Source organism: Nelumbo lutea, chromosome 5, assembly GCF_056320005.1.
Source record: "Nelumbo lutea isolate HS-2025 chromosome 5, American lotus-T2T, whole genome shotgun sequence".
In the NCBI taxonomy this organism is placed as follows: Eukaryota; Viridiplantae; Streptophyta; class Magnoliopsida; order Proteales; family Nelumbonaceae; genus Nelumbo; species Nelumbo lutea.
In genome coordinates, this window is record NC_142688.1 from 24,450,089 (window position 1) to 24,476,217 (window position 26,129).

The 26,129-nt window shown below is 39.5% G+C and overlaps 1 protein-coding gene across 2 annotated transcripts; it reads left to right on the forward strand.

Annotated features, from left to right (window-relative positions):
- Window positions 1–536: 536 nt before the first annotated feature.
- LOC148851061 (Prolyl oligopeptidase family protein) lies at window positions 537–26,121 on the forward strand. Of its 2 annotated transcripts, none has more exons than XM_088947884.1 (11): window positions 537–1,544; window positions 1,658–1,836; window positions 1,907–2,129; window positions 2,224–2,365; window positions 2,538–2,735; window positions 3,011–3,142; window positions 16,507–16,635; window positions 17,517–17,932; window positions 18,251–18,467; window positions 18,813–19,003; window positions 25,553–26,121. In XM_088947884.1, exons 1-11 carry the CDS (start codon window positions 1,177–1,179, stop codon window positions 25,728–25,730), a joined length of 2,373 nt encoding a protein of 790 aa, XP_088804010.1. In that variant the 5' UTR covers window positions 537–1,176; the 3' UTR covers window positions 25,731–26,121. The 2 variants fall into 2 exon arrangements, 1 of the variants encoding a protein (XP_088804010.1); XR_016099981.1 differs by having other exon boundaries at window positions 579–1,544; window positions 18,251–18,384.
- The last annotated feature ends 8 nt before the right edge of the window (window positions 26,122–26,129 follow it).

Sequence of the window (26,129 nt, forward strand, 5' to 3'; positions counted from 1 at the left end):
TATCAATTTCTCAAATATAGAGTAATTTAGAAAAATTTAAAAAAATATTTTAATAACACGATGTCATATATGAATGGAATGTGATGAAGTTTTAGACGATTGCTAAAGATATATTAAGACAATAGGTAAACAATATGAATACAATTAATCAATTTCCTAAATCATAAAGTTAATTTAAAAAATTTACCAAAAAATTAATCTACAACAACAATATTAGCAACAATGATGGGCAAAAGACGGGAAGCCTTCTTCATGGGTTAGTGAATGGAGGACGTGATGAGCTACCACGTCATCTCCTCCAAAGCAGCTCACCTCCAAGTTGGGAATGCTTGCAAAATGACTATAAAATAAAGTCTTCTCACAAAGCGCGTCAAACCAAATTCATAGTGTCTCTTGGCCGCACATTGCGAACATCTCCCATTCTTATATATTATTCATGGGAGATGTTTCCAATACATCGTGAGATATTTCTGTGAGATCGGAGTGAGGCGCGCTCTCAATTCACTATTAAATCACCTTTGAGTCCATATTTTTATGAAATCCAGCTTAAAACCTCTTCGTGGGCCAGGCTCGAGCTTGGCTTTTGGCAAAATTTGAATGGCAGTCGGGCCCAAACCCGGCCTGTGAGGAGGTCCTTGCGGCTGTAGTCCCGTCTGCTCTCCCCGCCGGTTTCTTCCCTAACAACTCTTCGCCTCTTCTATTCCCCTTTATGCTTTATCCTCTGCTCTCCCCGCCGGTCACCGTCAACCTCTACCACCATTAGCCTGTGTTGTCGTCTTCCAAAACGAGCTACGCCCAAGTCGTCCAACCAACTGGCGCCTCTCTCTCTCGGTATCTCCCGTTCTGCTGGTTTTCTTCTGCGACATCCCCACCATCAGAGAGAAGCCGTAGAGAAGATGTCTTTAGCCAAGTTCCCGATACCTCAGCTTTCTCTTTATGTTATTTGACAAGTTTCTCTTAGCTCGAGTCACATTAATTGCAACCCAATGTCTTTTCTCCCACTCTTCTAACCAAGTACAGCAGCTTTTGATGTACATTACGCCTGAAAGTAGATATTACAGGGTTTGAGATTTTGCTGAAGAAGGGAAGTCGACGAGACTTGGTCGGACCTAATTCACTTCATTTACACCTCCACACTCCAGTACTCCACCCGCAGCCTCTTGACGAAGAGGAAAGATGCCAGGCTTCACCAAAATGTTGACTCAGCAGCGGCGTCTCCTTCACCTATCAAACGTTGTCTCGTATATCCGCTTTGCTCATTCGAAGCCCCCAAAACCTCCATCCCCTCCGACACCGCCCAAACCCCCTCAAAAGCCCGTTTCGTTTACCTTTCACGATGAAACGTGGGAAGATCCCTACAGCTGGATGTCAAACCTGAGCGATAAAGTGGCCATGCGCCATATGGACGTTTACATGGAGCAGGAAGAGAAGTATACAGAAGCTGTCATGTCCGACTCCGATCGCCTCCAACGTAAACTTCAGTCCGAAATGGCCAGTCGCATGACATCCGACCTCTCCTCTCCGCCCGTCCGGTGGGGTCCCTGGTGAGTAACTCCTTCATCACCTTAATCACATTAACTTCAATCCATTTTCTGCTTGTATTTGTTTCAGAGCCTGAATGGTTATACTATGTCAAGGCGGACTTTCATCCTTGCAGGTTGTACTACCGGCGTGTCGAAGAAGGAAAACAGTATCCGGTTCTCTGTCGGAGGTCAGCGAACTTAAACGAAGAGTTCATCTCGTATACTTCCCCTTCCGCTGGTTTTGATTTCACCTCTGGGAAGCGAATTGAACAAAAGTTACTCGACTACAATCAAGAGGCAGAGAGATTTGGCGGTAATGCGGTTTTTCTTTCGGAATTTCAAAATTGAAAGAATAAATAATCATGGGTTTCCAAAATTTTCAGGCTACGCTTATGAAGAACTCTCTGAAGTGTCTCCGGATCACCGTTTTCTTGCATACACAATGTACGATAAAGATACCGACTTCTTTCGGTTATCGGTGAGGGATTTATCTTCTGGCTCGCTATGTAGCAAGCCTCAAGCCAACCGAGTTTCGAATTTGGCATGGGCCATGGACGGGAAGTCGTTGCTCTATGCAGTGACCGACGACAATAAAAGACCTTATCGGTTGGTAAACTAACAAATGAAGAATTCCAGTGACATTTAATTGTTGACACAATGAATCCTAATCGATTGTTTCCTTCTTTGTTCTCCCTAATAGGATCTACTGCAGTATGCTTGGATCCCATGAAGAGGATGTTTTGCTGCTAGAAGAATCAGATGAAGGCGTTTATGTTAACATCAGACACACTAAGGATTTCCGGTTTGTGACTGTAAATGCCTTCTCAAATACTTTTTCTAAGGTACTTTGATCAGTGAATCCTAACTTCCTCTTTTATTATCATATCACATAGCTTATACGTCCCTTGTCCTGGTCCAAATTTTCTACTAGCGACAATTGTTTTTTTTTTTTTTTTGATCAGTAAACTAATTGTTTCTTATCTTTTATTTATTTCTTTATTTTCACTTTTGTAGGTATACCTGATAAATGCAGCCGATCCTTTGTCTGGGATGACATTAGTATGGGAATGTGAAACACAGACGCACTGCATAATTGAACATCATAAAGGATATCTTTATCTATTCACAGATGCAGCAAGAGATGACCAACTTGTTGACTTTCATTATCTTCTTCGTTGTCCTGTTGAATCTTGTGCTTCAAAAAGTTGGAAGGTTTGCTCATTAGACAATTAAATGACCAAAATATACTAAGCTATTCATGTCCATGTTCTGGATAATTATAGAATGGGTGCTTGACTCTTCTTCCATCCTTCTTTCTTCTTTCCTCCAAAACTTAAATGGGGAACTTGCAAAACTACTTTCTTTCTTTTAGTATGGTTCATATGTGCTCTCTCTCTTTATTTGGGTACATGTCAGCTTCCTTCACCTCTTTTGAATTGCTTTCCTTTATACAAATTTCTTGCTAATATTCCTCCTTGTTTATGCAGCATGTATTTATTGATGACTCAGATTTTGTGATTGAGGATGTTGATTTCAGTGATAAATACTTGGTACTTATTTTAAGGGAGGGGCGAAATTTCAGAATTTGTTCAGTTGATCTACCATTGCCTGTTAAGGAGGTAAGGCACCATTTTTCGCATCATGCCCTTGCAATTACTTTTATTTATATAGATAACTCCAGGTCCATCCTGTTTGTGAGTTCATTATTGCCATTCACAATTTAATGATGAAAAGGTGTTCCAGACTTATGGTAACTATACACATCAACATGTTCTGCATTGAAAAAGTGTTGTAGAACAGTTGCGTAGTCTGGAGGAGTTTGAGGAGGTTTACAACAACTTAGAGAGAGATATGGAGCCATGGGTCTCAAAAGGCAGAAGGTGTAAGAAGATTGGAAGGAACCTTGCCTGTGGGTGGTTAGTAATGGTGATGAAGGCAGGGAGGGGTTGGGGGTTGTATGAAGTCTTGGGGGGGGGGGATGTTCTAAGTGAAAAAGAGGGAGAGACATAGGAGGGGCAGGGAACAAATGCCTTATTGGTTTCCATGCATGTGCTGTAGTTGTTACATATGCTAGTGCTATAGGGTGTCTTTTGGGCAGATTTGTTTTGTTTGATTAATTAGCTTTTAAGTCCAGGTTTTGGCACACATTTTTCTGCGTGGCTATCTAGTCATTGGGGGCTTCATTTTGTAAGCAAGGTTGGCTACTTATTGATGTTACCTTTTGGGTTGTTTTTCAGCCATTTTTACTTGGATTTGTTGAGCCTGAGATCTGTATGTTTCTTGTATTATCCTTTTTTCCCTTTCTGTTTTAGTATTCTTTTTTAAAGTTATTATAAAAGTAAAGTTACACCTATCATCAGGATACTACAATGTTACCAAAACCAGATACTTCATGGATACTTCAGGAATTTATACCACCATCACCATCACGCGTTTTTTTTGGTAGCATAAATTGGATAGTCAACATGTTTACCATAGAAAAGCTTTATTTGTATTTTAAGTTTCAATAAATTTGATGATTTTAGCATTGAAGAATACATCTTAAAAAACCAAAAACAAAGGCATGGTATCAGCATGTAGGTTAGGACATTTGTATTGGTATTTGTGTCATGGATTTTGAGAAATGAAGCATCATACCCACATTTCACTATCAGTGTCAACACCAATAGTCACTTATATGCATCTTAATATTGAAATTGCATAAGTAATTTAAATGGAGAAATGTGCAATCCCCTAAACATGTATCTGGCAGAAGGCCAAAAAGAATCACAGTTATGTCACACAACTCAAAAGGCAATACAGCAAGCTAACCCAAACCCAACAAATTGTGCACCAAAAGAAAGAAGGCCTCTTCACTTGTGGTTTCTTAAATTTCTATTTATGATAACTGATTGGTATATGTGAAAGTGAGGATGGACTCCACAAGTATTCTCTTTAGTCTGTAATTCTGTATCATCTTCCATGGTGCCCTCCAAAGTCTCCTAGTGTTATTTGACAATTGTCATTCAATAGCAGGTGGAAGCACTAAAAGAGTGGAGGTCTCTAGGTTTAAGTTGTTAAAGTCTATAACTGGTACTACCATAAACATTTTTTGTAATTTCTTGATCTGGTCATGCCTAAATCTATTGCGAAGCTCCTGTCAGCTTGGTGACTGCCTGGGTTTAATAAAAAAGGGAAGCATGTATGGATGGTAATTCCTGTGGCTATCATTGGGATAATCTGGGCTGAGAACAGGAGGTTCTTTAGTAACAAGTGCAGAGAGGTTGATGAGTTGATCAGAATTTTGGTGGACAAGATTGGCTCCTGGATTTCAGTCTTGAATCTGTTCAGTTATCAGAATGCTTTTCTTCTCCTAAATTCAAGAAGTTTGTGAGACTTGTAACTGTGTTGCTTGCTACTGTTTGGGATGGTGCCTATGTGTGTGTGTCTCACTCCTTGAGAAGCCTGTTGTACTGTTTTGTTTTCTTTTCTGCTGATTAATAAAAGTTAACTTTTGCCTTATTTTTCAAAATTTATAATTGATTGATGATGCAATTTTTTTTCCTCGTTTTTTTTTTATCAAAGATGCAAACTTTTTCTAATGTGAAGAGAAAAAGCATGTCTTCAATCTTGATAAGACAAGGAAACTAAGAAATTAACATCTAATATAGCAATTATTTGGTCCAAGAGTGCCATAATAGAAATTTATCTAAGAGTACAAATCATCTAGGTAATTCAAATCCTACAAGAAACAATAATTCCTCAAAACTCCTCCCTTAACAAGCGCATTGGCAGCTAGTAGATTGCAGAGCTAAGAAAAATTCTGATGAATATTGTGATTCTAAGAATCATTTTGAAGTTTGGATATAGGAAAATTTTATCCTGGAATGTAAGAGGCTTGGGGTCGGCTAGAAGAAGATTGGTGGTTTGTGATTTTCTGAAGATGCCAAAGCCGAAGATTGTTTTGCTCCAAGAAACAAAATTGGAGAAATTAGATGCTGCTATTATCCGAAGTATTTGGGGGGAAGGTCAGGTTAGATGGAAGGCAAAGGCAGCTATTGGGAGTGCAGGGGGCCTTTTGAGTCTTTGGGATCCCTCTTTTTGTAGCCTAATTTCTAGTAGAATTGGAAATTTCTCAATTTCTCTAGTTATGAAGCTTCAAGATGGCAATGTTATCCAAATCACAAATGATTATGGGCCAACAGTTTCAAATCTCAGAGCGGGTTTTTGGGAGGATTTATCAGATATGAGAGGCTCCTTGATCCATCCTTGGGTCATTGGTGGTGATTTTAATGTAACTTTATCGGTGGAAGAACAAGGTCGATGAGGCTGTTTGCAGATTTTATCAATAATATGGAACTTATGGATATCCCTATTCAAGGCAACAGATACACCTGGACCAATAATAAAGAAAACCCCACCCTTGTGAGGCTAGATAGATTTTTGGTTTCTTTGAACTGGGATGATATCTTTCCTGATTTTAGGCAGATTACCCTCCCTAGGCCTGTTTCTGATCATAGTCCTATCCAACTAATATGTGGTCATCGAGAGAGAATCAGAGCTCCTTTTAAATTTGAAAATGCTTGGTATGAGGAAGACAATCTTATTCCTTTGATGAAATCTGTGTAGAAAGACGTTGAAGTGGGGTTCAAGATCTTTTATCATGGCAAAAAAACTGGGTGCTATCAAAAGAAAATAAAAAATTTGGAACTTGGAGAAAAAAAATTAAATTTGGGTATTGAAAAGAAAGCTTTACTAAGTATTATTGAAGAGATTGATAGAGCTGAAGAGATGGGTCCCTTATCTGAAGAGTTGAGGCCGAAAAGATCCCAAGCAAAAAGCAGTTTTGATAAGTTGGTTGTGAAGGAGGAAATTAAGTGGAGACAGAGCTAAAATCATTTGGTTAAAGGAGGGTGACAAAAACACACACTTCTTTCACAAAATGGCAAATGCTTGAGCTAGAGCTTCCTCTATTAACAAGTTGGTGTGGGAAGATAGGAGTGGGGAATCATGTAAAGAGATTAACCCAGTAGCAACTTCCTTTTATAAAAAGCTCTATAAGGAAAATTGGATGTGTAGACCCTTTCCTACTAATCTTCCCTTCAGGCAGTTGAATGAAGAACAGAAATTTTGGCTTGAGAGACCTTTTACAGAATAGGAAATTAGTGCAGCAATTAAGAAGTTAGAAGGAGACAAATCGCCTAGGCCAGATGGTCTCACAAACCTATTCTATCTGAAATGTTGGGATTTTGTGATCAGCCTCCTGCACAGTTTCTATAAAATCCTGGCTAAAGTTCTGGCAGAAAGAATGAAGGGGGTGTTAGGCAGTGTAATTTCCAATAACCAAAGTGCATTGTTCCAGGGAGGCAGATGGTAGACTCAATTCTCATTGCCAATGAGCTAATTGATTTCAGAAGAAGAGAGGGAACCCCGAGTGTGATTTGTAAACTTGATATTGGGAAAGCATATGACTATGCCAACTGGAATTGTCTGGATTGTGTTGGAAAGAATGAGTTTTGGGCAGAAATGGAGAAATTGGACCAGAGTTTATATTAAGACCCCAAAATTTTCAATCCTAAATTATTGGTCAACCTACGGGGTTTTTTGGTAGCTCTAGGGGTTTCAGGCAGGGAGATCCTCTGTCCCCTTTTCTGTTCATCTGTGTTACGGAAATTCTCACACTTTTTAGCAAGAAGGCTGCAGAATCTGTTTTTTGGGATGGATTTGCAATCTCCCCTGGAAAGGAAACAGTCAATATCCTCCAATTTGCAGATGATACCTTATGTTTTGTTGATGCTTCTCTGGCTCGGTTGGAATCAGTGCTTGGGATTCTGAGCTGGTTTGAACTGGTGTCTGGTCTCAAAGTTAACCCGAGTAAAAGTCAAATCATCCCAGTGGGCCATGTTTCAAATTTAGAAGAATGTGCAAAAGTGATGGCTTGTCAAACTGGTTTCCTCCCGGTAAAGTATTTGGGACTGCCTCTTGGGGCTAAATACTCTTCCTCCTCGATCCAGTGTTCAATTATTGAGAGAATGGAGAAGAAATTGGCCTCTTGGAAGGCAAAATATCTGTCATTCGGAGGTAGGCTGGAGCAAATCCAAAGGAATTTCTATGGAGGGATTGGAAAGATGAAAAGAAGATTCACATTTTAAAGTGGGAGCAAGTGTGTATCCCTAAGAAAGTTGGTGGGCTGGGAATAAGAAATCTGAAGAAATTTTATTCTGCCCTTACTTAGTAAATGGTTATGGACATTTGCTTCCGAAAGGAATAGGCTGGAGCAAATCCAAAGGAATTTCTATGGAGGGATTGGGAAGGTGAAAAGAAGATTCACATTTTAAAGTGGAAGCAAGTGTGTATCCCTAAGAAAGTTGGTGGGCTGGGAATAAGAAATCTGAAGAAATTTTATTCTGCCCTTACTTAGTAAATGGTTATGGACATTTGCTTCCGAAAGGAATAGGCTGGAGCAAATCCAAAGGAATTTCTATGGAGGGATTGGGAAGGTGAAAAGAAGATTCACATTTTAAAGTGGGAGCAAGTGTGTATCCCTAAGAAAGTTGGTGGGCTGGGAATAAGAAATCTGAAGAAATTTTATTCTGCCCTTACTTAGTAAATGGTTATGGACATTTGCTTCCGAAAGGAATGCATGGTGGAGAATCCTTATTGCGGCAAAGTATGGGGTGGAATGAGGTGATTGGAGATCTAAGGAACCTCGTCCAAGTTGGGGTAGATCTCTCTGGGCAGGTATTTCGAAGAACCCTCCTTTAAGGTAGGTAAAGGGGATTGAATCAAGTTTTGGAAGGATCCCTGGTGTTCAGAGGGTTCCTTGGCAGATGCCTTTCCCCTTCTATTCCAAATCTCTGTGAACCAAGATTCTTCAGTAGCTGAAAACTTTAATATTTCTGGTGACTCCACTATTTGGACTCTTCTTTGTAGGAGAAGTTTGTTTGATTGGGAGGTGGAAGAGTATGTGGTGCTGTTGGGGCTGCTTCAAAATCTGATGATAGATTTGAGTTTAGAGGATGAATGGGTTTGGAAATGGAATGCAAATGGTTGCTTCTCTGTTAAATCCCTGTTTCTTAAGCTGTACAGATCAGGTCAAGTGGACTTCCCTGCCAGTCAGATTTGGAATCCAACTAGTCCCTCCAAGATCAATTTTCTGGTCTGGACAATGGCTCTTGATAAATGTCTGACCAAAGTTAACCCGGAGAGACGTGGTATTCAGATTCTGGATCTTTCTTGTGGTTTGTGTGGAACTCTTGCAGAAACTACAGAGCATTTGTGTATCCACTGTCCAGTCTCTTCTATGGTCTGGGGGCATTTCCTTAAGGCTTTGGAGATTAGCTGGACTATGCCAAGATCAGTGGAGGAGTTGCTGATGTGTTGGAGAATTGAGGGCCTCAGCAAGAAAGGACAGCTGGTTTGGAGTACCATTCTGGCAGCTGTGTTATGGTCCATTTGGACTGAAAGAAATAACAGAATCTTCTGTGGTAAATTTAGAAGCTGGGATGAAGTAGTGCAGAGAGCTGTGGGCAAGCTATTTTCCTGGGTGGCGGTGAATGAGGAGTTTAAAAACCAGAATATGTCTTTTATGTTTTGCTCTCAGTCATGGATGAGCTTGTAATTTGATTTGTGCCCAAGCAGTCTTAATGGTCTGGGTCTTGATGTAACTCTCTTTTTTATGTGCTGAATAAATTACTTTACCTTTTTCCAAAAAAAAATATAGGAAAATTGCTGGAACTAATTCCTTTTTTAGGCTCAAAAATATTCTAAGAATTGATTCTTTGAGCTAACAAATTTAACTTCAAGATAGAATTGTTTTTGGCTTAAAACTCAAACTCATTCTTCAAATACTGATTCTTTGGAGCAGAATTTTAACCAAACATAGCCTAATGCTCCAAGGATTGAACAATTCTTCTTTCATCTTACCAATGACTATCTGAGATCAGCCTCTACCACAAATCCTCTTATACCCCAGTAGGGGCATATATTCTGAGGTATTGGACAATGATGAAAACATGATCTCTTGCTAATTCACCAAACCTGCCTGATCAAAACAAGAAAATAAAAATCTTGCCTCGTCGTTCCTGCATGTGCCACAATCACATCTTCTTAATCTTAGCCAAATCACAAACCACTAGGGTGTTGGACTTGAGGCTAGGGGTGGTTTGTGGGAAGAAAGAAACTTGTTGAAGTTTGACCTGCCCTAGAATTCTGTCTTGTTCGTTGACTGTAAAGTAAAGTAAACAACAAGAAGTAGGAGAGGAAAGAAGAAGAAAGAAAAGAGAGAAGGGCCGGTTTGAATTAGAGAAAAAGTTATCCCTAGATTCGGCCAGACCTGTTATTATATTATTAACTTATTGGAAAAGACTTAAGTGCCCTTCTTTAAGTAAGAGGCACTCGAACTAACATAACAGTACACATCAACATTCTCAACAACTACAAAGACCGAAATACCCCTTCACTAACACCACTAACACTCCCCCTCAAGCTGGTGAGTATATATCATATAATCCCAGCTTGTTACATATGTAGTCCACTCTCCCCCGACTCAAACATTTTGTAAACAAGTCTGCCCACAGGTTTCCTGTACTAACATATGCAGTTTCTATCACCCCATTCAGCACCTTCTCTCTCACAAAATGACAGTCAACTTCGACGTGCTTGGTTCTTTCATGAAACACCGGATTGGAAGAGATATGAACCGCTGCCTGATTGTCACAATAGAGCTTCATTGGAGTACTGATGTCATATCCTATCTCCTGTAGAAGGTTCCTCAGCCACACTAATTCACAAGTAGTATGTGCCATGGCCCTATATTCTGCTTCTGCACTGCTTCTTGCCACAACTGTTTGCTTCTTACTTTTCCACGTTTCCAGGTTACCCCCCAAAAAGGTGCAATAGCCTGTGGTAGATCGTCTATCAGACATAGAACCTGCCCAATCAACATTGGTGTATCATTCTACTACCAGTTTTCCACCACTCTTGTACAGCAAACCACGACCAGGAGCTCCTTTCAGATACCTCACAATCCTTGGCATTGCATTCCAATGTGGGACCAAAGGTTTATGCATGAACTGACTCACCACACTAACCACAAATGAAATATCTGGCCGAGTAATGGTTAGATAGTTTAGTTTGCCTACAAGTTGTCGGTATCTGCCAGGGTCTTCAAATACTTCACCTATATCACTGCTCAGCCTCGTATTTGTTTCCATAGGTGTCTCAGTCGGTTTAGTACCCAACAACCCTGTTTCTTCCAGTAAATCAAGCACATATTTCCTCTGACACAAATTAATGCCATGCTTAGATCTTGCTACCTCTATGCCCAAAAAGTATTTCAACTTGCCAAGGTCCTTTGTCTGAAAGTGTTCCTGTAGGAATGCCTTCAATCTATCAATGCCCATTTTATCATTCCCAGTCACAATGATATCATCCACATACACCACCAATATTATTTTGCCTGCCGAAGAGTCAAAACTGAAGACAGAGTGATCAACTTGGCACTGTTTCATACCAAACTTCTTGACCACCTCATTGAACCTACCAAACCATGCTCGAGGGGATTGTTTAAGTCCATAAATAGTCTTTTTCAGTTTGCATACCTTACCATCCTCCCCCTAAGCAACAAACCCTGGTGGTTGCTCCATGTAGACCTCCTCGAGTAAATCACCATGCAAAAAAGCATTTTTGATATCTAGTTGATGGAGAGGCTAATCATACATAGCTGCAAGGGAGATGATGACACAAACTGGCCCTATCTTAGCAACTGGGGAGAATGTCTCTGTGTAGTCAATGCCATAGGTTTGGGAGTACCCTTTGGCAACCAACCGCGCCTTCAGGCGCTCAACACGACCATCTGGCAAGTACTTAACACTATACACCCACTTACAACCGACAGCCTGTTTCCTAGGAGGAAGAGCGATGAGATCCCAAGTGTGATTATGATGCAGAGCAGAGAGCTCTTCCATAGCACGACACCACTCTGGAGAGGTAAGGGCTTCCTGGACATCCTTAGGAACAACCACGGAGGATAACAAAGAGATGAACTAGCGATGGGAGGCGGAGAGGTGGGTAAGTGAAACAAAATTGGAAATAGGTGAAGGGTGCAAGTACGTTTACCTTTTCGGAAGGCAATAGGAAGATCTAGGTCGGAGGCTGGTGTCGGAGCTGGAGTTGGATCTGTCGACGGTGATGAAGCTGGAGGAGCTGCAGCCGGTACACGCGGGCGATGTGTATACACGTGACGGATGGGTGGACGGTCAACAGGCGATGGCACTGGAGGGAAGGACGTAGGCATGACTGGAACCAGAGGAGGTGGATTAGCCACAGGAAGAGGAAGAGGAGGTGGTGATGTGGAGGAAGCAACAGCACCAGACCCCACGAAGAACGGAGTAGACTCGAAGAATGTAACATCAGCACATACCAAGGAACGACGAGAACTGGGATGATAACACTTGTACCCTTTCTAAGTTCGGGAATAGCCAAGGAAGATACACTTCAGGGAATGCACATCTAACTTGTCAGTCCTAGGACCCAGATTGTGAACGAAGCAGACACACCCAAATACCCGAGGAGAAAGCGGAAATGGAGACATGTTGGGGAATAAGACACTAAAAGGAGAACGACCATCAAGGATAGACGTTGGCATCCGATTAATTAAGAAACAAGAGGTGAGCGTTGCATCGCTCCAAAAGGTTTTGGGAACATTCATGTGGTGCATGAGGGAGCGTGCCGTTTCTACAAGATGGCGGTTCTTTCTCTCAGCAACCCCATTTTGTTGTGGAGTGTAGGTACATGAAGTTTGGTGTATAATGCCATGTTGGTCCAAGTATTCTTGAAAAGATGAAGACAAGTATTCACGACCATTATCAGAACGGAAAATTTTGATGTGAACGCCAAATTGATTGCGGATCTCAGCATAAAATTTCTGGAAGATGGCAAATAATTCACTTCTTTCTTTCATTAAATAGAGCCACACCATTCTTGAACAGTCAACAACAAAAATAACAAAATATCTGTATCCATTATATGACATCACTTTATAAGGACCCCAAACATCTGAATGAATTAAAGAAAAAAGACTCGACACACGGTTATCGACCCTAGAACGAAAGGGAACATGATGGTGTTTCCCAAATTGACATGACTCACAATCTAAAACAGAAAGTTGACTCAATGAAGGGACTAAGGACTGCAACACTCTCAACGAAGGATGATCAAATCTACAATGCCACTAGAGAGGAGAAATGGACGACTGAAGGGCCGTTGACGTTCGTCCACCACCATCAAGATAATACAGTCCACCGGCTTCATGCCCTCCACCAATCTTCATCCCCGTCTTGAGATCCTGAAAAACACACATAGAAGGGTAAAATGTGATGGAGCACTTAAGGGACTTGGTCAGCTTACTAACAGACATAAGATTAAATGGAAGCTTAGGTACATATAAAATAGAGGATAGGGATACAGGGTCTAGGTCAACATTACCAACACCACAGATAGATGATGTGGAGCCATTAGCAAGGGTAACAGATTGTGATGTTGAGCAATGAGTGAGAGATGAAAACACACATGGAGTTCCTGTCATGTGATCGGAGACTCTAGAGTCAATAATCCAGGGGTTGGGTGAGGATGCCAAACAAGCCATACCTGAGTGTGCAAAGGTAGCTGTGTTCTGCTGCGACTTGGATTGAACAAACCTTTCATACTCATCCCGAGGAACACTCACCATCTCTTTGCCTGGACCATTTGAGGGAGTAGAAGGCATCGGGTCAGCTGACCGGTTCTCCTGTCTAGAGCTGAAACTGGTGTCACTAGTCATGGCATGGTTGGCCCACGTCGAGGGAGGACCATGTAAGTCATAGCAGTAGTTAATAGTATGTCCATCCAAACCACAATGAGTACACTTCCGTGGACCCGAGCCACGTCCTCTACCACAAGCTCCCCTTGAATCTCTGCCTCTAGTACGATCACCACCACGGATATGTGTAGATCCACCACTACCACTCCTGCTAGGCTGGGCTCCTCGAGCCCCACTTCTACCACCTCGACCTCTCGACACTGCAAATGCTGATTTATCTGAGACATTAGAATCCATAGATCCAATGGAAGCCCTCCGAAGACGAGCAAACACCTCCTCTAAAGATGGAAGAGCAGATCCCCCTAGTATCTAGGCTCGTACTAGTTCATATTCAGACTTCAGCCCCACCAGAAACCGTGTCACATCAAGCTGCTCTCGTTGTTGCTGTTGAACTTTGACATTAGAAGTGAGAGGATGGTAGACATTTAACTAATTATGGATATTCCTCATACTGGCATAGTACTCCTCAAGGCTCTGATTTCCTTGTTGCAGATTGAAGTATTCCTGATACAGTTGATATACCCTAGTGGTATTATCCTGACTTGAATACAATTTCTTAGCATGATCCCACACCTCTTTGGCTGTGTCAAGAAACATGAAGTTCACACTGATTCTGGGTTCCATACTGTTCCACAATCATATAATGATTTGTGCATCTTCCTGTTCCCAGTCTTCATACTCCTGAGAATTAGCAAGGGGTTTCTCCTCTCTTATGTGCTTCACTTTCTTCTTCGCCTTTAGAAAAACCTCTACAGACTTGGCCCAAGGGACATAATTCTCTCCATTTAGTTTAGTGGAGGTCATTTGGACATTCAGGTAGTCAGTAGATATCATGACACTAGGTTTACTATCACTGTTATCTGCCATTGCCGAACTCCCTTATCACTGAATCCTGAGCACTACACACTGCACACTACACACAGACACTTCACTGAAATCTGCACACTGATCTCAACAGTAATAAATGCTGAGAACTGCAACACCACAAACCCTACTCACCGAAATCTGCACACTGATTTCAGCAGTATTAAATGCTGAACTGCAACACCACAAACCCTACTCACCGAAGTCTACACACTGATTTCAGCAATGTCAAATGCTGAAAACCACACTTGTAACACCACAAACCCTAATCCACAGCTACCGGAAGTTTCACCATTAAGTAGACACACTATTGCCCTTCGAATCACACACAAACCAGAATAAACCCTAGCATAAACCCTAACATACTGCAATCTGAAAACCCATCATACGAACTGTACTACACCTCTCATGTATTCCATAACAGAAAATATGCATAAAAAAACTTTACCTCATCGCTTGAAGGACAACCACACGAAGGACTGAGACACCACTGCACCACACGTACCAGCCCTAACTAGGGCTTAGAAACCACAGCAACCAATCACCAACGACACAATCGGAGGCATAGGAACCTCCTAGGGAAGAGGGCGATCACTCCTTTTCAGCCCTTTTCCCAGTCTCCAACTCACAGCTGAGAAGCCCAATAGAAACCCTAATTCGAATGCACAGAAGACAGAATTCTAGCAAGTCTGATTTGTTTAACCTTGCTCTGATACCATGTTGAAGTTTGACCTGCCCTAGAATTCTGTCTTGTCCGTTGACTGTAAAGTAAAGTAAACAGCAAGAAGTAGGAGAGGAAAGAAGAAGAAAGAAAAGAGAGAAGGGGTGGTTCAAATTAGAGAAAAAGTTATCCCTAGATTCGGCCAGACCTGTTATTATATTATTAACTTATTGGAAAAGATTTAAGTGCCCTTTTTTAAGTAAGAGGCACTTGAACTAACATAACAGTACACATCAACATTCTCAACAAGTACAAAGACCGAAATACCCCTTCACTAACACCACTAACAAAACTAAATAATCTTTCAACTCAAAGAGTCATCTTCTCAGTCTTTGCATGGATATTTCCTATATCTTTTCACATCTAGGAAGCTGGTTATGAACAAAGGAGTATTGACAGATGACATGAAAAGAACTTCTCTGGTTCTCCTCCAATCCTGCCCTGGTCTGTAGGATTTTGAGAGTGCAAGTATGGTGGGCCTGTTAGTGTAACCAAAAAGTATAAAAGGGATTCTAAGGAATTACTGGGAATGACAAGAATCTCAGTTCTTATTCTTTCAAGCCTTTAACTTTCTGTAGGAGGAACTCTCCCTCGAAGAAGAGTCTGTGTTGGGCAGAATCCCAACATAACTCCATGCTCAAGCATTGTTTTGGTTTTGATGGAGCTGCTTTATTTATAGCTCATATGTATTTTGTACATGCCCACCTTTACATCTGCTGAATCCCCAACAAAAAGGAAAAAATGTTAACTCATGAATTGAAGATACTGACTTCCTTGATAAGCATTCCCTAGAATATAAAAAGTTAAGTTTGTTTTCTAATTTCCTGAGCCATTATTTGTGAAGGTTTCCTTTCTAGAATGACAATTATTTTTGAGAAGTCTACTACCTCGGAGCCAGAAAATTGTTAAACAGTTAAAACAGTTCCAATCAAAGAAAGTTGTTAAACACTTATCAAACTATTTATTCTGATATAGAAAAAGAAAACCACTCAACTGACTAAATGCAATAGCTATAGATAACATCACTGATTTGAGAAATGATGTCAAGGGAAAAACTGTACCAAGCTTATGAAATTGTTAGACTTGATGGGGGATTACACTTTTGTACTAAACCAAATAAGTATATGAAGCTGAAACTATTTGAACAGTACCTTTACATCCTCAACAATGTCAATCTTTCCAGTTTGTCTTTAGCTTGAGGTAGCTCCTGGTATTAGATCTCCACCCAAAAAGGATGCCTGCTAGAAGCCAAGAAAGAAGCAGAAGAAAAGAAAAAAGGTTAGATGCATTGACTTGTTTGAGAAAAAGCTTTTCCTGAATGACTATCATTTAGGGAATAATGTTTGGTTGCAATTTATTATACTTATTTTCTTTCTTATTCTTATGTAAATTGTGTTTCAAACTAAAATTGTCATTACCATTTGTGCCATTTCCTTTCAGTTTTCAGTTTTTTTAGATATTATTTGCTTTATCATCATTACAACATGTTCAATACTCTATGTTGCATTCCCTGCTAATTCTTGGTTTTCTTCTTTCTTCTATTTTGTGCTTTTGGATAGGGAGCATTTCATCTGAAAGAACTTAATTCACGTTTACTACCTCTTCCAAGATATGTTTCTCAAATCTCACCTGGACCAAATTATGATTACTACTCCTCTACCATGCGGTTTACAATATCTTCACCTGTGGTACGTAAATCATTTATATGGTTTCTTCCCCTGTAAGTTTTGCCTGATTTATTCTGTGAGTGAAGTTAGAAGAGCCTCCATTTATAAATTAAGCATGGTGTCCAGTTTGAAAGAAATGAATAAAAAAACTGGTTTTCAGGGTCTCAAAATTTTAACAAATTGGTATCCACTGCCATGCAGAGAAGGGGTACTTGAAAACAAAAATGAATAGTGAAATTTGGATTTTACGTTGCTACATTGAAAAAGGATTGTTGTTGAGAAGGTAGAAGTAGAACCTCCACATTTTGGGGTGTTATTTCAAGTCTGTGCAGGCCTGAAATAGTTTCTTTTTTTTATATTTTTTATATAGTTTTTCTAATGATTCTTTTGGCTTCATGGGGCTACACAACCGGGGGGTAGCCCATCCCCCTCCCTTAACCCCCCAAACCCTGGTGGCAGTGGGATTTGATCCCAGGTCTCTACTCTGACGAGTCAGATCCTACCAAGTCACCCCAACCCTGGTAGCAGCGGGACTTCAAGTCTGTGCAGGCCTGGAATAGTTGAGGAGGCCCATTTGTAATTAAGACCATCTGTGTTGGTACAAGATGTTGTACCAAAAGTCTATATTTTTCTGATGAATAAAAATGATTAGATTTGTATTTTGGACTCTCACCAACTTGTGTTCAAACTTGTTAGACTAAGAAAGTATATTGCAGCTTGTGCATCACTGTAGAAGAAATTATGTTTTGTTACTGACATATATTGTGCATATCAACTTCATAGTTTGAGATGTAAAATGGTATACTTTTTTATGGTTCTACCTCCATCTGATTTTAGTTTTTATGGAAGTCTGTATGTATGATTTATATGGTCAAAATTTGAGTACTGGAAACATTTTGCAGATGCCTGATGCTGTGGTAGACTATAACTTATCAAATGGCGAGTGGGTTATTGTTCAACAACAAAATGTGCTTCATGAAAGTACACAAACTCTTTATGGCATAACTTCTAGTAGCAGCAAGGGGAATCAATCAAGTTCCAAAAACTGTAGTTTCATAAATGAATTCAATTATGAAAATAACCACTTGTGGAATGATCTCTCTGAGTTCTATGCTTGTGAGCATTATAATGTCTCCTCACATGATGGGTTGGAAATTCCTTTAACCGTTGTATATTCGCGAAAACACAAACAGGATGGACAAAATCCAGGTTTACTTCATGGGCATGGAGCTTATGGTGAATTATTAGACAAAAGGTGGCGTAGCGAGTTAAAAAGCCTTCTTGATCGTGGTTGGGTGGTTGCATATGCTGATGTTAGGTTTGTTCAGCATCGGTTTCCTTTTCAAGTTTTCAGTTTGCATGAAATATTATGAAAAATTAAGAGGTGCCTTTTCCTTTAATAGCAACTTCATATAAGTTCATTTTATTTAGTCAACAATTTAGTTTTGATTGATATTTAGTCAACAGTTTATTATGATTTACTCTCTTTGTACTTACCTTTCATTTTTCATTACTGAAATGCTTGTTACTGATAAAAAAAATCTTTAGACCTCATATATTGAAGTTTGAGCTTAGTATTTATTGTTACCATGTGTTTGGATGACAAATTGTAATGACTTAAATTGTTTCTTCTCAGAGGTGGAGGTGGTGGTGGTAAAAAATGGTTTCACGATGGCAGGCGGACAAAAAAAGATAATTCCATCAAAGATTACATTTCCTGTGCTAGGTTCCTCGTTGAAAAGGAAATTGTGCAAGAAAACAAGCTTGCAGGTTGGGGTTATAGTGCTGGTGGACTTCTGGTTGCTTCGGCTATTAATTCTTGTCCAGAGTTATTTCATGCTGCAGTTCTGAAAGTAGGCCCGCAATGGTTCATCTGGTTCCTAGTTTTTCCCGTTCGTTCATAATATGTGACAAGTGTCTGCTTCATTTTTCCATAGTAATTCTGTATTATCTGTAGGTTTGTGTTTCATGAGCACTTCAAAATGGGTCTCAAGTCTGTGTTAGACACTCATTTTTAGCGACTTTGTGTCCAAAACCTTGCCTTGTGTTATCTGGGTAGCATAGCTGTAGGTTGATAAACTTCTAAAGCTGTTGAACAATTTGGGGTTCATTATTATAGCAAGAGTCAGTGTGTGCAAAATTTTCTGAATAAGTTAAATATTTGGTAGATGATTCCTTGTCTTCTATTTTTGTTGCAGGTTCCATTTTTAGATGCCACCAACACTCTTCTCTATCCAATTTTACCACTTACACCTATTGATTATGAAGAGTTTGGGTATCCTGGTGATATTGAAGACTTTCAGGCTATACGAAAGTACTCTCCTTATGACAATATTCAGAAAGGTGTTCTTTATCCTGCCGTCTTGGTGACATCATCTTTTAGTACAAGGTAATATTTCTGACAGCTTGGGTGATTCCTTGTCCCTTCCACAGTTAATATACTATACAATCTTAAATTTATCAAAAAAGATCTGGTAGCTTAGGTGGATTTACTGTTGATATCTGTAGGTTTGTTCTACTACCTTGGTTATTGATATCATCTGACTAATAATTCTACGTAAAATATATACCTGGATAGAAGTGTAGTGTCTCTTATATCTATTATATAATTTGGAAATATTAAGTTCTAGACATTGCCACATGGGACACTTTTTGGGTGAACAAACTGAACATATCCAAAGGGAAATCTCCAAGTTAGAAGACTTAACAGTGTTACTGTTGTTCTAGTTCTGTAGGGAACCTAACACGTGACAACCGTCTTGATCTAGAATGCATCTTTAGGCCTTGTTTTGTTAATCATTCCAGAAAGTCTTATTTTCTCTTTCTAGTTTGATTCCATGAATGCTTGTATTAAATAGTTCTGATTTTGAGGTTACCATGTTAATCTTTTCCCTCTTATTTGGTAGTTGAGATGCTTTAACATGATATTTACTTGGACTTTGGGTTTCGTAGAGGGTTAAGGGATGGTGAGTCGAGTTGTGTTATTTAGCTAATTCATTTACTAGAATCCGTTTGCTTGGACCCCACTTCTTCTGATCAAAGGGTTTGGACTCCTCTTCCAAAAGGTACTTTTACTTGCTCTTCTTTTCTAAAACCCCTCAGTTCTAACCCCATTTCCCAAGGTTTCTCTGTCAAAAAAGTCTGGACGCGACCTATTCCCCCAAAAATTGCTGTATTCTGCTGGGAAGTCTTCTATGGGAAAATCAATACTTTGGAAAACTTACAGAAAAAGAGACCCTCGCTTTGTCTTTTCCCAAATTGGTGTTCCTTGTGTAAGGCTGAGAATGGGGGCTGTTTCCATTTGCTGATCTCCTGCTCCTTTGCTACAGCTATATGGAGGTGGAGCCTTTGTTTATTTGGAGGTAGGTGGTTTATGCCTTTTGATTTAAGCTTGTTATTCAACCCATCTGTCTTTGTTTAGCACACTAGAAGAGGTAAGATCATGTGGAAATGTGTCAGGGCAGCCACTCTGTGGACTCTTTGGGAGGAAAGGAATGCAAGAATTTTCTTAGAGAAGGAAAGAGGGTTAGATGAAATGAAGGATTGTATCTTAACAAGAGCAATCCATTGGCTGAAAACTGTGGATATCTTTGATGGCTTCTTCTTTGATGACTTGTGGAGGAATTTGCTAGTAATAGCTAACACTTCAACAAAGAAGGATAGAATTCTGTCAGAATGGATTCCACCTTTGGAAGGTGTCATCAAGCTGAATTTTGATGGAAGCAGCCAAGGCATCCCTAAGCCTTCAGGCATAGGGGGTATCTTGAGAAATAAGGATAACAACATAATTTCCCTATTCTTAGGACCGGTGGGAGTGGGGGATTCCACAAGGGCAGAAATCTTTGCTGCAGTACAAGGAATTCAGATCGCCAACCAGCTTGGGGTGGAGCATCTCCTAGTTGAAGGAGACTCTCAGGTGGTAACAAGGTGTCTCCTAAACTTGGATACCACCATCTGGGGCTACAAAGATCTCATAAAAAAAGTAAAGTGGTTAACTAGCAATATGAGAGTTGAGGTAAAATGGGTTAATAGGTCTGCTAATTCTTTGGCTGATGCTTTAGCCAAACAGGGGGTTTCTAGGGAAGATCTTTTTTGTGCTTCTATGTAAGTTGTTATTAATTTGAAAATCTGTACTTAACTAGCCCGGAGAGGTTGCAACTCGTGCCTTTCCTTGGGGACTTTGTACTATTGTCTATTGCTGATTAATAAAATTATTTCAATTATAAAAAAAACATGATATTTACTTGGACTGAGATGTAGGAGATGGTGTCTGATGCATGTTGGTATGCCAGACATATTAGAATAGCAATTCTATTCTTGATGTTTAAAATGTAAAATGTGTAAGATATAAAAGCAATGAAAATGATTTAAGGTTATCTTTCATGAATTCTTATTTATATTTCTATTTCATATTTACATATACTTTTGGTGTTTATATTTATATTAATTATTATAGAAAATTGGAAGTAAGTTGTTGTGACTCCATAGAAGGCTTCAATCATTCTATGGATATTGAAGGTGAAAAGTTATATTGTGGAGACTAATTGGATGAAGTTGAATAGCTCACTGCAAGAGTTTTTTTTTTTATTTATTTTTTTTTAATTTTTAAGGGATTATGCACCATAGGAAGGTTTTATATAGAAATTTTATGAGAAACATAGGAGAAAAAGGAGAAATTTACCTCCCCCACAAAGGAATGTAAGCAGTAATAAGCTGGGTGAAGAGAAGTGCTAACTCAATGGCTGATGGGTTAGCTAAGCAAGGGGTGGCTAAGGATTCTTTGTCATTTTGAAGTTGGGGAGTTAAGATAGCATACCTCCCCTTTTTCTGTAATTAAATTTCACAAGTATTATTCATTAATAAAACTTTCTGTTATTGATAAAAAAAATGTAAGCAGTAATATACACAAAGGAGAAATTTATATCTCATTTGTCCCAACTCTCCCTGTAAATTGTCTTATTGTGAATGCTGACCATGGCTTCTATCTGAATGACACTCGTTCTGGAGGACATGGCATGAGCTTCTCTAATGTAGTGGCATTTGGACCAAGGAACCTCTACTCTCCTGCTTCCAACTGACAACAACTTGGGAGTCACCCCAAGTCCATGTTATTCTTTTGAGCACTTGTTGGTGCACTAGGGTGTAAACTCTAATCAAGTCTCCCAACCCAATTGGTTTGTCAAGGCATCAAGGTAAGCCTAGGTGATAAGAGAGTGCTTTGTCTTAGTGATATTTTTTATACAAAAAATCTGATTAGTTTGAACTTTGTTTCCTTGGCTTTTTTCTGAATTAGGTTGTTTCTCTAGTTGAATTAGCAACCAACACTAAAGGTAATCTAACATGAAAGAATCAAGCATGGTAGAATTAATAGCCTATAGAAAAGTTAAATTAGAGAGTGGAGCTTTATCATGCAAGAGGAATATGTAAAGAGAATAAATGTGTTTGTGATAAATTGAAGAATGACAAAAGAACCAAAAGGATGGAACCCTTATGATGTTGTATGCATTAGAGTACAGAGAAAAGAATTAAGAATTTTAGCTTTTATTGACGGTCATCCACTAAAAAGAGAGTTTAGTTAAGAATTAAAATACATATTAATATGACAAGCACTTTAGGGTCTGGCATAGTGGTGGATTTGTAGTCATTACAAACTAATGGCTAGAGTTCAAAACCCTTTTCTCCTACATGTGATTTTTAATAAGCAAATTTAGTGGCACGTCAAATTCAAATTCGAATTTGAACATTGCCTTAAATGTAGTATTTAATTTGCGATTAATGTTGTGTCATTAAATGTGATATAAATTGAATTTGAATGTGAAAAATTACTAAAATGGAGAGAGAAAGAGGGAAATAAAATTTGATATTTAAAAGTTTCCAAAATTAAATTTGATTTGAGAACATCAGACTGTATTGGGCTTGTATCAGCCAATACAAACCCGAAATAGTCGAATACAGGTCCGTATTAGAATGATGTTAATGAAAAGAAACAAAACATACAAATTCTATATGTTTTTTGTATTGGGCCCTCGACAAAATACAATGTATCGGCTGCTTACAGAAAAGGGGAAAAAGAACAAATGGAGGGGCAAAGCTCTTGATTTGCCATAGAGAAAGTTGATGATGCTTTGTTTTGCTTTCACAAATTGTGAGAGAAGAAGACAATGAGGTCTCTTATTACATGGTGAAAGCTAGTTGAAGCCATACTATAGTGAACGCATTACTTTTTTTTTTTATCAATAACTCAGATTTTATAAAAATAGATAAACACTCTTATCTCACCATACAGAACAACAAAACAAAAAGACAGTTACAATATAGCCCAAAACAAAGAGTCCCTATAAACCCCTTGTTTAGCTAACCCATCAGCAAAGGAGTTAGCACTTCTCTTAACTCAATTTACCTTCACCTCAATGTTTTTTGTTAACCATTTGAATTTCCTCTTCTCATTGCTGTAGTTCCAAAAGTTAGCAGACTCATTTCTCAGCCAGTCTACTACCAATTTAGAATCGCCCTCTGACTAAATTAGTGATATTCAGGTCGATTGCCCTTTTAGTTCCTTCAATAACGGCTGAAATCTCAGCTTTCAGAGAATCACCCAAACCGATTGATCCCGAAAGTAGAGCAATTATCACTCCCTCATTCCTTAAGACACCCCCAATACCTGAAGGACCCGGATTACCCATGCCGTTTCCATCAAAATTAAGTTTAACAAACCCTCTAGGAGGAGTCCAAGCAGGGATGGAAGTGTCTTTGACCAGATCTGAACTTGCAATTTCCTTCCAATTTCTGAGCAGATCATCCACTGAAAAGTCTTTAAAGAGACCCAGAGACTTCAGCCAGTGAACCGCTCTAATTTGAACCAGCTCCAGAATTTCTGACAGTCTTCTTTCCCTATCTGAGAAAATTCTCCCGTTTCTTTCTTCCCATATTGTCCAGAAAATAGCAGCCCTGAGACATCTCCACAACTTTTTCTCTTTTTGTTGACCAACTAAACAAGGGAGGAGCAAAGAGACTTTGTACATCTGGTGGAGGAGACCAACTGCGACCAAACAAAGACACATTACCTTCCTATTGCTATTCTGGTTTGCCTTAATGTTCTCTCTCTCTCTCTCTCTCTCTCTCATTTCTGGGGAGGTTATATTAAAGTTTGAGGTTGTGTATCAATTATGTGTTAAAATCCCAAAAATGAAGCTTTCAAGGGTTTCTCTGGTGTTATTGAAGGACCATTACCCAATGTTGGTCCCTATTACTGAGGGTATTGGGAGGGATGGGCCTGGTAGAGGCCTAATTTTTGCCACTTTTGCACAAGGTAGTTTGAATTAGTGTTGCCACACTTGCCATTCCAAGATTTTACAATTGGACCTAATCAACAGCCACTGATTTTTCCGGCTTTCCTATCATGAAATCCTGTACAGTAGAAAGCTGATGTTTACTTTGAGACTTACAAGTTGTGGCCCTCCTTCATTCTCCCTGGTTATGGCAATCTCTTCCAAAGCAATAGATTGGGCATGCATCCTGGATGGGTTCCTTTGAGACTTGTTAGTCCGGTGATTACTCCATTCATGTTGTTCTTATTTAAAGCCACAGAACAATCAATTGAGGTATAGGTGATTTTTTAATCAGTAAAGAAATTTTTTATTAATAAAAACAGGAAATATTCAAAGAAGATTCCCAAAAGGAGGCACGAGATGCAGCCTCAGAAGCAACTCAAATTACAACCGGACCCAAAACATTTGTTCCCTATGCACCCCATGCTTGATAAAGTAGTCTGCTATCGTGTTAGCTGTCCTCCTTTGCCAAAGGTTCCTTATATCATGGTTTTGAAAATTGGACCGGACTGGATGGCCGGACCATTTGACCCGGGAATTGGTCATGGCTCCGGGTCCAGTTTTGGACCAGAGGCACAAGAGTCAGGTAAGGAAGGGTCCAAAACAACGGGCTCAAGAATTTTCAAGTTTAAAGCAACCTGATCAAACTCATGATCCCTTAAATTTCGTCTGAATCCTAGGTCCCAATTGGTACCAGTTGAAGGGGAAAAGGAGGCAAATCTTTGTACAGGTTCATTTTTAAGCAAGGAAAGGGAATGCAAAGAGGGAAAAGGTCCTTAAGAGTAGAGTTATCTCCAGTACATGCATCATACCAGATAAGGTTTAGAAATTGAGATAGCATGCTACATTGGCTTTCCACAGTGAAGACAGAGTAGCTCTTTGAGATAGACCAGCATCCCAACCATTACCTGCTCTTTATGCCTACTTTCCACCACTTCATGCCAATGACTTCTCCCTTCCGAAGGCTATCTCCATAACCAATCTAACAATGCTAAATTCTTTTTTTCCGAAATTCCATATGCCCAATGCCCCTTGCTCCTTGCCTTTACACACTATTATCCCATTTTATCAAACGATCCTTCCTACCCTCACCTGGCTCCCACAAAAAGTCCCTCCTAATTTTCTCCACTTTCAATACCTCCCTTCATGGCATTCTAAAGACTAAAAGGTAGTAGACTGGCAAATTTGCTAGTGGATTTTATCAGCGTTATCCTTCCTCCTAAGGCCATCTCCATAACCAACCTAACAATGTAATTCCTGTTCCACACTGCCAAACGTTTAACACATTTTTCTACTATGGGTGCCTAAGAGATGTAGGTGATTCTCTTCCCTAATCTCTTGGCTGTTCTTTTAGTTTTCACTAATATAATTTACATATGCAACAGTCCACTAATATAATTTCATTGGTGTAAATAATTAAAAATCTTTTTGTCTTCATGTTCCGGAAGAAGTATCTTTGAAGTGTTATCTTTTTCATTAATTCTTAGTTGGTATATCTTTATTTTGTCAAATTTCTCTTTGGATGCTCTTGTGATGACTGATGGGCCAGGGTTTATGTTTTGAACAGATAATAATGGGAATATGTTCCATGTTTGTATCTGAGATTTCAGGTTTGGTGTGTGGGAAGCTGCAAAATGGGTTGCACGGGTCCGTGAACGCACCATTTATGACCCTCAAAGTCCGATATTGCTTAATTTAACCACTGATATAGTTGAGGAAAACAGGTATTTGCAGTGCAAGGAATCAGCACTAGAGACTGCTTTTCTTATAAAGATGATGGATAGGTAAATTTCCTGTATCCTCCTTTGCCCTGCTATTGGATCTCTTGACAATCAAAATATCCAACGTCTTTAGCGAGGAAGATGATAATCTGTAAAATGCTTCTTTTGGGGGGCTGTATTTCTATTGTGAAATCACAAAATCATTAATCGGGTCGTGCTGGATGAAAAGCTAATAGCGAATACCGTTTGAATCCTCAAGCAGATCAGTACTGGTTGGATGGTACCCAGATTAGAGAGTATGTTTTATGGTTCGTTAGCAATGAACAATCTGGCCATGTCAAGTGTTTCGCTTTGTAAAGTTAACCGATGGGGTTTTAAACGTTTGGACTTGAAAAGAAACAAACTTACTGTGTAAGCTATTAGTATTTGAATTATCCTTTTAATTTAATTTTCCCCAAGATAGTAA

Excerpts from the sequence above, each read along its gene's own strand:
- LOC148851061 (XM_088947884.1), top strand. The coding sequence starts at position 1,177 with ATGCCAGGCTTCACCAAAATGTTGACTCAGCAGCGGCGTCTCCTTCAC. Across the intron at positions 2,366-2,537 it reads TCTCAAATACTTTTTCTAAG|GTATACCTGATAAATGCAGC; the intron begins GTACTTTGATCA and ends TCACTTTTGTAG. Across the intron at positions 17,933-18,250 it reads GTTGCATATGCTGATGTTAG|AGGTGGAGGTGGTGGTGGTA; the intron begins GTTTGTTCAGCA and ends GTTTCTTCTCAG.